The sequence below is a fragment of the Salvelinus fontinalis genome, chromosome 17, assembly GCF_029448725.1.
Source record: "Salvelinus fontinalis isolate EN_2023a chromosome 17, ASM2944872v1, whole genome shotgun sequence".
In the NCBI taxonomy this organism is placed as follows: domain Eukaryota; kingdom Metazoa; phylum Chordata; class Actinopteri; order Salmoniformes; family Salmonidae; genus Salvelinus; species Salvelinus fontinalis.
Window position 1 is genome coordinate 22362272 of NC_074681.1, and position 14282 is coordinate 22376553.

The 14282-nt window shown below is 43.4% G+C and overlaps 1 protein-coding gene across 1 annotated transcript in view; it reads right to left on the reverse strand.

Moving 5' to 3' along the window:
- The window catches only part of LOC129813982 (PH domain leucine-rich repeat-containing protein phosphatase 1-like), a 74607-nt gene extending 60913 nt beyond the window's left edge, over positions 1 to 13694 (reverse strand). Inside the window, exon 1 of the mRNA XM_055866673.1 lies at positions 11736 to 13694. Coding sequence (XP_055722648.1) covers positions 11736 to 13344 — 1609 coding nt within the window. The 5' untranslated portion in view covers positions 13345 to 13694. The remainder of the gene's footprint in view (positions 1 to 11735) is intronic.
- Between the last annotated feature and the right edge of the window lie 588 nt (positions 13695 to 14282).

Consider the following 14282-nt stretch of genomic DNA (forward strand, 5'->3'; position numbering starts at 1 on the left):
TATATTTGAGATTCTTCAAAGTAGCCACCCTTTGCCTTGATGACAGTGTCGTGTCTTTGCTATGGATTAAGTGATATATGACATGCTTTTTTATCGAATCAATTCTCTGTAATTAATATTACCTGATTAAATTAAACATGTAAATGTAATTAACTAGGAAGTCGGGCACCACGTTAGAATGTTTATAGAGCTGTTGTCTTCCGAATAAACTCTTAAAGACCTGGTAATCTTTCATATCAATAGCAGTCAATTATCAATCGTCACCTTATTCAGTCTCATCTGAAAGTCGTACGTTTAAGTTCCTTGCTCAGAACATGAGAACATATGAAATCTGGTGGTTCCTTTAAACATGAGTCTTCAATATTCCCAGGTAAGAAGTTTTAGGTTGTAGTTATTATAGAAATTATAGGACTATTTCTCTCTATACCATTTGTATTTCATATACCTTTGACTATTGGATGTTCTTATAGGCACTTTAGTATTGCCAGTGTAACAGTATAGCTTCCGTCCCTCTCCTCGTCCCTACCTGGGCTCGAACCAGGAACAAATCGACAACAGCCACCCTCGAAGCATCGTTACCCATCGCTCCCCAAAAGCCGCGGCCCTTGCTGAGCAAGGGGAACAACTACTTCAAGGTCTCAGAGCGAGTGACGTCACCGATTGAAACGCTATTAGCGCGCACCCCGCTAACTAGCTAGCCATTTCACATCGATTACACCAGCCTAATCTTGGGAGTTTATAGGCTTGTAGTGATAAACAGCTCAATGGTTGAAACACAGCGAAGAGCTTCTGGCAAAACGCACGAAAGTGCTGTTTGAATGAATGCTTACGAGCCTGCTGCTGCCTACCACCACTCAGTCAAACTGCTCTATCAAATATCAAATCATAGACTTAATTATAACATAATCACACACAGAAATATGAGCCTTAGGTCATTAATATGGTAAAATCTGGAAACTATAATTTCGAAAACAAAACGTTTATTCTTTCAGTGAAATACGGAAGCGTTCTGTATTTGAACTAACGGGTGGCATCCATAAGTCTAAATATTCCTGTTACATTGCACAACCTTCAATGTTATGTCATAATTACTTAGAATTCTGGCAAATTAGTTTGCAACGAGCCAGGCGGCCCAAACTGTTGCATATACCCTGACTCTGCGTGCAATGAATGCAAGAGAAGTGACACAATTTCCCTAGTTTAATATTGCCTGCTAACCTGGATTTCTTTTAACTAAATATGCAGGTTTAAAAAAATATACTTCTGTGTATTGGTTTTAAGAAAGGCATTGATGTTTATGGTTAGGTACATTCTTGCAACGATTGTGCTTTTTTCGCAAATGCGCTTTTGTTAAATCATTCCCCGTTTGGCGAAGTTGGCTGTCTTTGTTAGGAAGAAATATTCTTCACGCAGTTCGCAACGAGCCAGGCGATCCAAACTGCTGCATATAATGTTTCCCTGACTCAAGAGAATTGACACAATTCCCCTAGTTAATAGAAATTCATGTTAGCAGGCAATATTAACTAAATATGCAGGTTTAAAAAATATATACTTGTGTATTTATTTTAAGAAAGGAGTTGATGTTTATGGTTAGGTACACATTGGTGGAACGACAGTTTTTTGCGAATGCACCTGTTAAATCACCTGTTTGGCGAAGTCGGCTATGATTCAATGATAAATTAACAGGCACCGCATCGATTATATGTAACGCAGGACAAGCTAGATAAACTAGTAATATCATCAACCATGTGTAGTTAACTAGTGATTATGTTAAGATTGATTGTTTTTTATAAGATACGTTTAATGCTAGCTAGCACCTTACCTTGGCTCCTTGCTGCACTCGCATAACAGGTAGTCAGCCGGCCACGGAGTCTCCTCGTGGAGTGCAATGTAATCGGCCATGACCGGTGTCCAAAAATGCCGATTAACAATTGTTATGAAAACTTGAAATCGGCCCTAATTAATCAGCCATTCCGATTAATCGGTCGACCTCTAATCTTCACGAACCATGGCTAACAAGTTGAATCAGCAATACAAAATGTGGTTTAATTATTTATTTACTAAATGCCTAAATAATCACACAGAATTACATATACACAGGATGGGCCATACATTGATGACTAATTATGTCATACAAGAAAATGTCCCTAGCGGACAAAACCAATATGACGGCTGGTTACACAAAGAAAGGAGGTTGGGTTTGAAGGAAAGCGCGGGAAGACTGAGGAACGAAAGGATTGGGTCTCTATCGGACCTTATGAAGCTATGCTGTCGTAGATACAGAATCTTTGCATTCTAAATAACTGCCAATTCAGAAAAGGAAAATGCAAGAAATATATTTACTCTGAGCTGCGCTTCGATAGATTAGTCAAAAGGTTGCCCAGTAGAGATCAGCAGAGATCTCCCTTGTCCTTTTGAGAATATGTCTTGTGGTAGAACGGATACGTTGTAGTACCGTCGTTGTGTGGTAGAACAGATACGTTGTAGTACCCTGTCTTTCTTGTCCATCCTTTCCTAGCCCACATTTACAGCTGCTGCTAACTCAATGTCTAGGAGGTATCACTTCTTTAGTGAATAAGAGTTCAAAGTTCATATCAAGTTGCCATACTATAAGCTCATGCTATATTCTGGCTGGTATAGTCACATTCATCCTTCCAGCGTGGCGATCGTCACCTCCACGTTGAAATTCGCCCTCTAAACGTATGAACAGCAGTCCTAACGTCATCGGGAACAATGTTAATTTGTTTAGGTTGTAGTCGTTCAACCATTCGCAACCATACCTCACGCTGAGGTTGGCTTAGTTCTGTAGTTGATATTAGCCCTTTTAAACGTATGAACACAAGGTTGACTTTCGTCAATGGGCTTTTGCAGTGGTGGAGAGAAGGGTGTGTTTCATAGTTCCACAACCAATGCCTGTTCACTTGGGCGGGGCCATTGAGTGAGCATAGTTCACTTATGAAAACAATTCTCTCATTTAGAAGCTAAAATTACATTTAATCTTTTCACAAATAGTTTCATATTTAAACATTTAAATGCACAACAATTCCATGTGAATCTGATGTGTATGTGTAGAATTTCCAAGATACAGTTTATGTCGTCCTATTGTCAGTAATAATGTCTCAGACGACAACTGATCTGACATCATATTCTTTAATTACCAACGGATATTTTCAACTGGTTGGATTAGCGAAATATGGTTCCGTTCCCAAACGTTTGATGTTACCAGACCCTCTCTATGTTACCAGACCCTCTCTATGTTACCAGACTCTCTCTATGTTACCAGACTCTCTCTATGTTACCAGACTCTCTCTATGTTACCAGACTCTCTCTATGTTACCAGACTCTCTCTATGTTACCAGACTCTCTCTATGTTAACAGACTCTCTCTATGTTAACAGACTCTCTCTATGTTAACAGACTCTCTCTATGTTAACAGACTCTCTCTATGTTAACAGACTCTCTCTATGTTAACAGACTCTCTCTATGTTACCAGACTCTCTCTATGTTAACAGACTCTCTCTATGTTAACAGACTCTCTCTATGTTACCAGACTCTCTCTATGTTACCAGACTCTCTCTATGTTACCAGACTCTCTCTATGTTACCAGACTCTCTCTATGTTACCAGACTCTCTCTATGTTAACAGACTCTCTCTATGTTACCAGACTCTCTCTATGTTAACAGACTCTCTCTATGTTACCAGACTCTCTCTATGTTACCAGACTCTCTCTATGTTACCAGACTCTCTCTATGTTACCAGACTCTCTCTATGTTACCAGACTGTCTCTATGTTACCAGACTCTCTCTATGTTACCAGACTCTCTCTATGTTACCAGACTCTCTCTATGTTAACAGACTCTCTCTATGTTAACAGACTCTCTCTATGTTACCAGACTCTCTCTATGTTACCAGACTCTCTCTATGTTACCAGACTCTCTCTATGTTACCAGACTCTCTCTATGTTAACAGACTCTCTCTATGTTGACAGAGGGCTTTTCAGGAGTCACATCTGTAGAGTAGAGAGAGAAAAGGGGGAAAGGTATTAAGTAAATAGGTCAACTGGGATATGACTAAAGAATTAATCAGGGGGACTGTCCCACAAATTAACAGGTGTTGTCCTTTCCATGGTAGCAAAATCTTATCTATTTTGGCTAACTTTCTATAAACATGTATTGTAGTGAGAATTATTTATTTCAGGATATGAATACTGAGTATGTCCACTTCACCGTCTGACCATTTTATTGGTAAAGTACACGGTAATGTAAACATTTTATTTTTTAGAGATCCAATTCGTAATATGGAATTATAATTTGGTTTTAATCCAGAGAGGTTCAAAAACTATTTCTAGATCCTCTGAGGCTGTGCAGAGATCCAAATTGTGCATTTAAAGAACATGAACCGTAAGCGTACAATGCCACCTTGTTTTTAAGTTCTGGATTTCTAGCCCCTTGATATTATTGATTCTAATTTTAATAGCTACCATTTCATTGGCCATAATAAATAGATATGCCAATAGTGGACAACCATGTTTTACTCCTCTTGACAATTTAACACTTTTGAGAATTAGACATTATTTACCATTTTACACCTAGGGTTACAAAACATAACTTAAACCCACTGTATAAGAGATTCTCCAAAATTAAAATAGTCCAAACATGTATATATAAATTCCAGTTGTACTTTATCAAAGGCCTTTCCAAAAATCAGCTATGAATACCAGGCCTGGTTTCCCAGATTTCAAATCAAAATGTATTTGTCACATGCGCCGAATACAACCTTACCGTGAAATGCTTACTTACAAGCCCTAAACCAACAATGCAGTTTAAGAAATAAACTAAAGTAAATAGTTTTAATAAAATCAAAAAGTAACAGAAAATTACATAACAATTACGAGGCAATATACAGGTTGTACTATCAGCAATATTAAAGCTGATCTACCCTTTTTTTAAAGTAGATGCGCACGCACACACCTCACTCACTCACTTACTCACTCACTTACTCACTCACTCACTCACTCACTCACTCACTCACTCACTCACTCACTCACTCACTCACTCACTCACTCACTCACTCACTCACCTCACTCAATCAAGTTTATTTTATATAGCCCTTCATACATCAGCTAATATCTCGAAGTGCTGTACAGAAACCCAGCCTAAAACCCCAAACAGCAAGCAATGCAGGTGTAGAAGCACGGCGGCTAGGAAAAACTCCCTATCGTGAGTGAGTGAGACTCCCTCACTCACTCACTCACTCACTCACTCACTCACTCACTCACTCACTCACTCACTCACTCACTCACTCACGCACACCTCACTCACTCACTCACTCACTCACTCACTCACTCACTCACTCATTTACGCACACACCTCACTCACTTACTCACTCATTCATTCATTCACTCACTCACTCACAGGGGGACATTCCTGTGCTGTTTTAGAAGGTTGCAGGAAAATACGAATCACTGATGCATTTTATCCATGTCTTATGATTAACTTTGGCACATTAATTTTCGAATAAGTTAAATACATTTAGTTGATTTCTTTGAATATTGTTGAATTCCATTGTAATGTCTGGATTCCGTGGTTCTGTCCATGTTCTCTGCAAGGCAGATTTTATAGGGTCCCTACCACACGCCTTTCTCATATCCATGAGTACTGGGCATCACTGTTCATTACAGGAGAGGAGGGTAGCTGAGAGGAGAGGGGAGTGTACTTATAATCAAGCAGCAACAGTAACATCACTGTCCTTGTGCACAAGACTAGACAAATATGATGTTGAGATACGAGATTCATTATGGGGCTCAGAGAAATAAAGTGAAATAGAGATGGGGGGGGGTGAGAGAAGCTTGAGCTGACATTACCCTAAATATCAAACTCCCTGTTTAAGAGACATTGAGTGAGAAAGAACAAGGCACAACACATCTCAGACCCCCCCCCCCCCCCCACGGTGGAATGGCAACAAACTGAGTTGATCAGGGCCAGGGATGAGGGGGGCAGAGAGAGAGGGGGCCGATGGACAGTCGGGGATGGAGGGAGAATAAGAAAGCTGGTCTTGTGAGGGAGAGAAAGAGATATGGAGAGATAAATGCAATCTGTCAGATGGTCTGAGGGAGGAGGAGATGTGAGAAACGATAGCGAGAGGAGAGCGATGAGGACAGATTGAGGGAAAACATTGAGAGAGCTAGAGATGGAGCGAGGGGGAGAGAGGGATCTACTGTATATTAGAATGAAAACAGAAATACTCCTATGACTCTGCAGGCTGACACCACTATCCTAAAAGCATTTCACCACACACACACCCTCCCTACCCCCACACACCTCTTATGTAATAGTGTGTTTCTCCCATGAGGAGACAACACATTCTTTAAGTGCCCCCTTACCCTTTTCCTCCGTTCCTTGGGTGCGCACACACACAACACATTCGATTCAAGCCATGGAACGTGCAATATCCGATTAGAAAATGACATGACTCACCAATGGACTCTTTACGAGCACAACATTAGCTGCCAGCCAGGAGAGGAGATGAGGGTAGACAACCACCATTAGCTGCCAGCCAGGAGAGGAGATGAGGGTAGACAACCACCATTAGCTGCCAGCCAGGAGAGGAGATGAGGGTAGACAACCACCATTAGCTGCCAGCCAGGAGAGGAGGGTAGACAACCACCATTAGGGGACTCGTTTTCACTATTGGTTGGCATTATTTTTGAAGCAACTTTCCATCTCCTTGACTACTAGAGAAACCTTGAGGACCTTGAATCTGATCAAGGTAAATCCCATTTAGACATAACACTATCAAAATAATTACATTCAGTTGACCTCAGATCGCGCCTAGAGACAATGCACTGGAAGTATAATTTTAATTGAGTTAAATTCCCTAACTACTACTGCATTCATCAAATATGGAGAGCTTCTAAAATTGTTGCCAAGACGACCAGTGAGCTCATTTCATGACAGACTGACCAGGTGAAACCTATGATCCTTTATTCATGTCACCTGTTTGAGTGTGAAGAACTGTAATGCTGGTGGGTTTTTCACACTCTACATTTTCCCATGTTTATCAAGAATGGTCCACTACCCAAAGGACATGCAGCTAACTTGGCATCAACATGGGCCAACATCTCTGTGGAACGCTTTCGACACCTTGTAGAGTCCCTGCACCAACGAATTGAGGCTGTTCTGAGAGCAAAAGGGGGTGCAACTCAATATTAGGAAAGTGATCCTAATGCTATGTACACTCAGTGTACATACAAAAAGGTGCCAGAAAGTGTTCTTCTGCCATTATGTAAAATATTTGGAGAAGATTGATGTGCAAATGTTGGACCAATCTGGGGTGTGGAGTGAGAGACGAGAGGCTAAGTCAACTATGTGCTTAATGGCTGTCATCAGGACTGCTTCAGAGAACTTCAAGCTTCATTAATCCTTTAAACCCCTAGCTAGCTGCAGAGTTCTTAGTCACTACATCACCACCATATTCCTGCTCACTATCCAGCTATGTGACAATGGGACAACCAGACGTGACATTATATATTGTATTTTATTTAAATGTGTGTGGACTGTGGACAAACTAATCAAACTAACTAATGTAAGGTAAACGTTAGACATAAAATGGCCACGTATACGCAAATATCACAAACAGCATTTCCTATTTATCTCCTGAAAGCATCCACTCTCCTTTCTCACTATGCTTTGTGTGTGTACAGGATCGCTTGGATTAGGATGGTAGATATCTCCGTTGTCATAAATTCCGCATGAGCAATGTATTCCCATGCTGCACCTGTCCGTCACGCCAAAGTACACATCATGACACATGGTGCCTCAAACACGTGTGACGCAGTAACATTGCAAAACCTTACCGAACTCTTTACCTGAAGGAAGGGAAAAACTAAACTCTGTTCTCTCTTACCTGACTGTCTAGCTCACCTGTTGTAACCTACTCTCTGAAGTGGAGACAGCACAGCCGAAGCCTAGAAGTATGATAGGACAAGCAATGTATTGTGTGACACAGTAGTTCTTTTGAATAGGTCTACCCAACAACATAATAACAGTGAACCTGTTCACTCATGACTGCGTGACCATGCACGCCTCCAACTCAATCATCCAGTTTGCAGACAACACTACAGTTGTGGGCTCGATTACCAACAACGACGAGACAGACTGTATCACAGCCTGGTACGGCAACTGCACAGCCCTCAACCGCAAGGCTCTCCAGAAGGTAGTGCGGTGTGCACAATGTATCACCGGGGGCAACTACCTGCCACCTACCACCTACAGCACCCGATGTCACAGGAAGGCCAAAAAGATCATCAAGGACATCGACCACCCGAGCCACGGCTTGTTCACCCCGCTCCCATCCAGAAGGCGAGGTCAGTACAGGTGCATCAAAGCAGGGACCGAGAGACTGAAAAACAGCTTCTATCTCAAGGCCATCAGACTGTTAAACAAGCATCACTAACATAGAGGCTGCTGCCAACATACAGACTCAAATCTCTGGCCACTTAAATAAATGGATTTAATAAATGGTATCACTAGTCACTTTAAATAATGCCACTTTATAATGTTTACCACTTTTTATTAAGAAGCAAAGTGAACAGCATTCTTGTCATCAACATTGTTGCATGTGCTGCATTGACCATGTAGACTAGACAAGTGTCTCGTGGTCTAGGAACAACAACGCTCCTTGAGTGACAGGGCGAGGGGCTAGGTCTGTGTGGAAAGCGGTATGGAGAGATGACTCAAGTAGCGAAGAAACCTTAAAAATGTACGTTACACATGGTGTATCACATTTAACAAACATTCAAAGACTGTTATTGAAGGTAAAGTAAAAACCCAAATCAGTCTGCGCTTCAATACCAGTATATTGTAAAATGGGGTATAACGCTCAGCCCTAGATTAGGGCCTAATTTATTTATTTAAATCGACTGATTTCCTTATATGAACTGTAACTTAGTAAAATCTTTTCAATTGTTTCTTGTTGTGTTTATATTTTTGTTCAGTGTAGTATCTTCGTAGCGCAGACCCCATTTTCTTCCCCTTGGCAATCTCGCTGTATTTGCTAGCCTTTCAGGCCTATTCCTCCAGCAGACATATTTCACAACAGGTGTTGTTGAATGTACAAACATGAGACTGTCTGTGCTACAGGCCTAAAGAGCCATTAATGCAGAACTACAGAGATTAGATTGTGAGGTCTCTAACAGGAAGTCCAGTAGACTCCACTCACTCACACACCACACCAACTCTTATCTTCACTATCTGAGAGGAACCGTCACTCAGTCAGTTGAATATGTGACAGTAGCAGTATGGCGAGGTAGTATCCCCCTCTAACCCTGTAACCTCTCCCCCTCCCTCCTCCCCTTTGACTTCCTCCCCAGTAGACATGCCTGACATTCTAGAGGAGCCAGTGTACATTCCTCACATGCCTCCACCGTATCAGAGAGGGGCGTGGTGGGAGTGCCTCACACAAGGGCATATGGGCGGTTCGGTTTTAACTTCCTTGTTGAATGCTGTCGCTGCTGTGTGAAAGACAGGGACCTGCGTGTTGGGCAGTGAACCAGGGGGGTGAGAAGAGGGTCACACAGGGCCTGAGGAGGCCCGGGGAGGGCTCAGGTGACCAGAGTTAAGCCGGCTCATGTGGGACAGGGAGGGAGGTGTTAGATGTCTGGCCCGGCCCCTGGAGGTGGAGGATCAAAGCTACCGTACTGTAATGGCTGTCACTGCTGGTTGGTTGACTGGCTGGCTTGACTCAGCTGACTGCACATGTATGCCCCACTAGTAGGCTGCAGGCCGATTGTTAACCACAAATATCACACACACACACACTCTGTGACACAAACCACACACTCACACACATTCAGCCTATCATATAAAACCATCTAAATGAACTAGTATCCACTCAAGCCACTGTGGCCCTTTGAACCAGACAAAATAATTATGCGCCTGGCACATGTGACCGTGAATGGGACAGCAACAACCACGTGGCCATTTTCACTTTCACATCGACCTCTGCAACAATAGGCTCTCTCAGTCAGGGCAGGACAGGCGTTTGGGGAGAGTGTGTGTGTTTTGGCCTCTGCTCATGTGCAGTACCAGGTTCCTAAATGAAAAAGCTCACCTTCAGATTACCAAGACCTTCATGACCCTGGAGAACATTGTAGAAACTTCTCTCTCCCCCCAGCTAAAGCAGAAGCGGTGGTGGTGGGGTATCAGCGTTGGAAGGGTGAAAGGAAAGAGCTTCCTGCTCTCTGATGGAGATGAGGCTGAGACTGGGGCACACAGACCCAGCTTGGAAGGCAGTTAGTGTGACAGTCCAGAAGACAGGGTGCCTGGAGGACAGGGCCTGTGCAGCATCTAAATGACCACAAATCACTGAATTCTTCCACATAGCTGGGGTTTTACGCTCCCCCTTCCATCCCTCTCTCAACCCATCCATCCCCCTATCCCTCACTCTCTCTCTCCCTCCCTCCATCCATCCACCCACGCATTCAAGCCTTTCATTACGATGATAATGTGCCAAAAGCCGGAACAGAGCCCATGTCTGGGTGCCATAAGTTCAGCGCTGGCTTTGTGGCCATGTCATGCGTGTCCATGGGAGCGGAGCGTGCTGCCACGGTTCAACAAAGACGGAAGGAGGGAAAAAAACAACCACAGTAAAAATCCTACTGCCTTCAGCAGGGCAACTTTGACTAAAGCGTAACTCTCAAACAACCTTATGCCAGCATACACACAGTCAGGCCTGGTCTGCAACCCTGGACACCATAGGGGACAGGTGTTCAAAATGTGTGTGAGCTATACACACTATGGTGATATTGGATAGGCAGTTATTGTGTGGTATAAATATTCAGTTCCCACTTACCTTGCCAATACTTGTGCCCAGGAGCCTTATATCTGCCCATCTTTACCCTCCTGCATTGAGTATGGACTGTTCTACTCACTCACCTTGCCTGTCAAAGTTCACAGCTAAAGACAACAGGAAGGAGTGGGCCTGTTATTCCACCTGCATGGCATTATTACAGAGGAAATTAAAATGTTTCTACCAATGGTGTATATACACCCTGGATGTATGATATGTAATGGCCAATGTAAGGCTTTGATGCCACTGGTCAGCCATATTGGCATTCCCCAGAAAAAGCAGTCCTCCACAGGAATGAATGGAATTTCAATTAAATATTTCAAGGACTTTATGTTTAGCTCACAATATGATTTAAACGTATGTATTAAGGTGTCTAACAGAATAAATGTGGCAAAAACAAATGTAGACATGAATAAATGCATTTCTATAGCTTCCAAAATATGTTTTACAATGGTGGGGGAGTGCCAAGAGGGAGGCATGGAAGTGTTTGGTTAATGATCTATCCCTTAGGCAAGGGTTGTAATGTTTTACTCTGTTATTACAATGATATAGCATCTATACCATGTAGGCTAATGCCATTCCCCCAATACAAATAGAGTTGGTAGGCTTAGGAATGGCATGTAGGGTGGTCTACACCATTACAAAAGTGTAGGAGCAACAGTTAACCTCAAATGCATTTTCATTCAACCACCAAATGGCGCATAACGTACACATGCATGATATAGCAAATCGCGCGCAATGATAAACAAGATGAATTGTTTATCATTCTTACGAACTTCAAGAGTAGCTTGGGCCCATTAATCTATCTGACATGTCAACATCAGGTCTGTTGTAATAACATTCAAACATATTGCACACCTCAACAGTAATGTAACAAGTGGCTTTTTACCTGCGTAAAACCGTAACAGGGAGCCAATCTCGGTGTTCGTCCCTTCCTCCTGCACGCGCCACGGATCCTTAAATCCCAGTTTAAAGAGAAAGTCATTCTGGATCTGGAGAGGCCTCTCGTCTTGCCCGAGCCTCCTGACAGCGTCACCGTGGAGCTGAACGTAAAGTGTGGGGCTCGTGTCACCTGCTGCGTCTCTATCCTCATCAGCCTCTGCCGAACCTGTTTTCAAAGCACGCTGGCCATTGTCAGGGTCTTGGACGTCGGGCCTATTACCTGTCGAATAGGCCCGAGACAATGAGCTACCGCTACTACTGGGTGGCAGCCTGCTTAGACCGAGTCTGTTATCTGCTCCCGTATCCTCTGTCAAGTCGTTTAAATGCCCACCGTTGCTAAACGTGTAGTTGGCAGAGACTGTGTTGCCATTCGGGAGAATAGGGTCAATGCTTGTGGTAGGACAGTCGAGCTCCAGTTCATCTGAGGAGCTGCCATAGGTGTCGTGGCCCTCCGTGGCGCTGTCAAAACTAGGGCTCAGGATGGATGCGTCTGTGCCCAGGATCATGTCGTCGCTGAGGGAGTCCCGGTGCTCACTGAGCCGAGCCCCCGAGATGCTGAGGTCATCGAATGCGCTGCTGCTCTCCACGTCCGAACCAGAATTGAGCCCGTAGTTGTCCACTCCGTTCAGCCGCTGTTCTGGATCCTCCTCGTTAGGAGTATCCAGGTTAGAATTAGAATTTTGATCCGACAACGAGTGAGTTATATTATCTTTTGAATCTGAGTCCGGACTCAAAAGTTTTTCATCCTGTTGCTTTTGCAGCTCATAGGCGTTCTCCATAAGCAGTAGTCTCAACCCGTCACTTGGCTTGTCTGATAGGCCGCCCCTGAATTCTGGGGATCCCGAATGGTTGCATTTGATATTAACGTTACCGTCTTCAATAAGTTTGCACTGACTGTCATATAGATACTTCACGTTACAGTTTCCGTTTTGATCAGTCTTTAGGTTGTCTTTACAAAATATACGCAAAACAGAGCTCGACTTACTGAGTTTGCTCATACGGAGCGCCATGTCGCCGGCGGTGGTATCGATCGTGCACAGCACCGGCCTAGGATATGACGGCGAGGTGAGTTTGTCGTGGACATGTATGGATCCCCTGTGAAGATCCACTCGCACCCACTCTCTATCTGAAGGCTGCAGTTGCATGTTCTGCCGATGCCTCAGCAACGTCTTCCTATCCAGACTCCGAGTATGCAGAGACGCAGAGGAGAGGGTCGAGTTCATCTTGGCGCCGCAGGCGGCAGTGACAGCCGATGTGGTTGCAGCGGAGAGGTTCCTCTTTAGCCTCCTCCGTCTCAACAGGAGCGAGTTGGAGTTACTGGTTAAACTCCGGCCATTCGTAGATGTGCTTCCATTACTTTTATTCGAAGCACTAGAACCCACTGCAGCCTGAGAGGGATTGTTCCCATTTCTAATATCTAAACGAGAGGCCGTCAAATGTACACCATCATCATCCACTGGCGTCCACTGGGCGACAGACAGTCCGCTAGGCTTCTTAAACTTAGTTGCAGTTCTATCTGCCAAGCCTTCGTCAACGACAGCCCGCGCACTTTCCATTTTACAAAATGAAAAGTACACTAGATATCTTTGCGTACGTGGCTTAACATCAGCCTTCTACATTAAAAAAGCGCGACAATAGGAACACAATACAATAAATGTCCGCCGGTTGGGTGGTGTACTTATCCCACTATTCATTCTCTTCTTTGCCTCCGCGCTCCAGTTGGAATCTCCCCCGCGTTCCCGAAAACATTTCAGAGGAAATCCGCTAAAAACAGGTCGGACTCGGAGTGAGAGATCCGTACAAGGGCGGAGACGTGAGTGTGTGTCTCATTTAGACCAAAATACTATGGCAGAATATGAAATTAATGTCGGCCGACCTCTTACGCAAATACTGTACGATACATATTCATGAGGTGACAAGATGTGGGAACAACCTTGTATTGCCTTGTGGGAAATGTACTTCAATGTAAGGACATCTACAATCTTCCATGTTGAAATACTGAAGTAAAAACTACATTTCCCAAATAAAGGGCATACCCACAGCAGACATAAGGGGGCAAGGTTCAGAATTGTGTAAATAGATATGTAACACAGAAATACAACTCCCTGTTATTTGGTAGAGAGCCTTATCAGTTCTATGCACATAGATACATTTCTATATGCAACGACCTTTACGCACCGCCCACGTTTTATGCTCGGCCCCTTCTGAGGAATACCCCTCTCGTTGCCTAGTTTTGATAAATGGGATTCAACCTTCTGACTACGCAGGCAAATTACTGTACCTGTGAAATATGCTTGATGCGACTGACAAGTTTAAAACCATTCTATATCAAAATGGGAGACAGAACATGTTTTTCCCCCAAAGCATTAATATTAAATACCCCATTTATTTGTCAGCTGTTTTAAACCAATTTATTTTATATGTGCGTGCTTGCATTAAATAGCATGGGGAAATAACGTTCGAGTCTACTCGACCAGTAACGACGAGGGTGAAA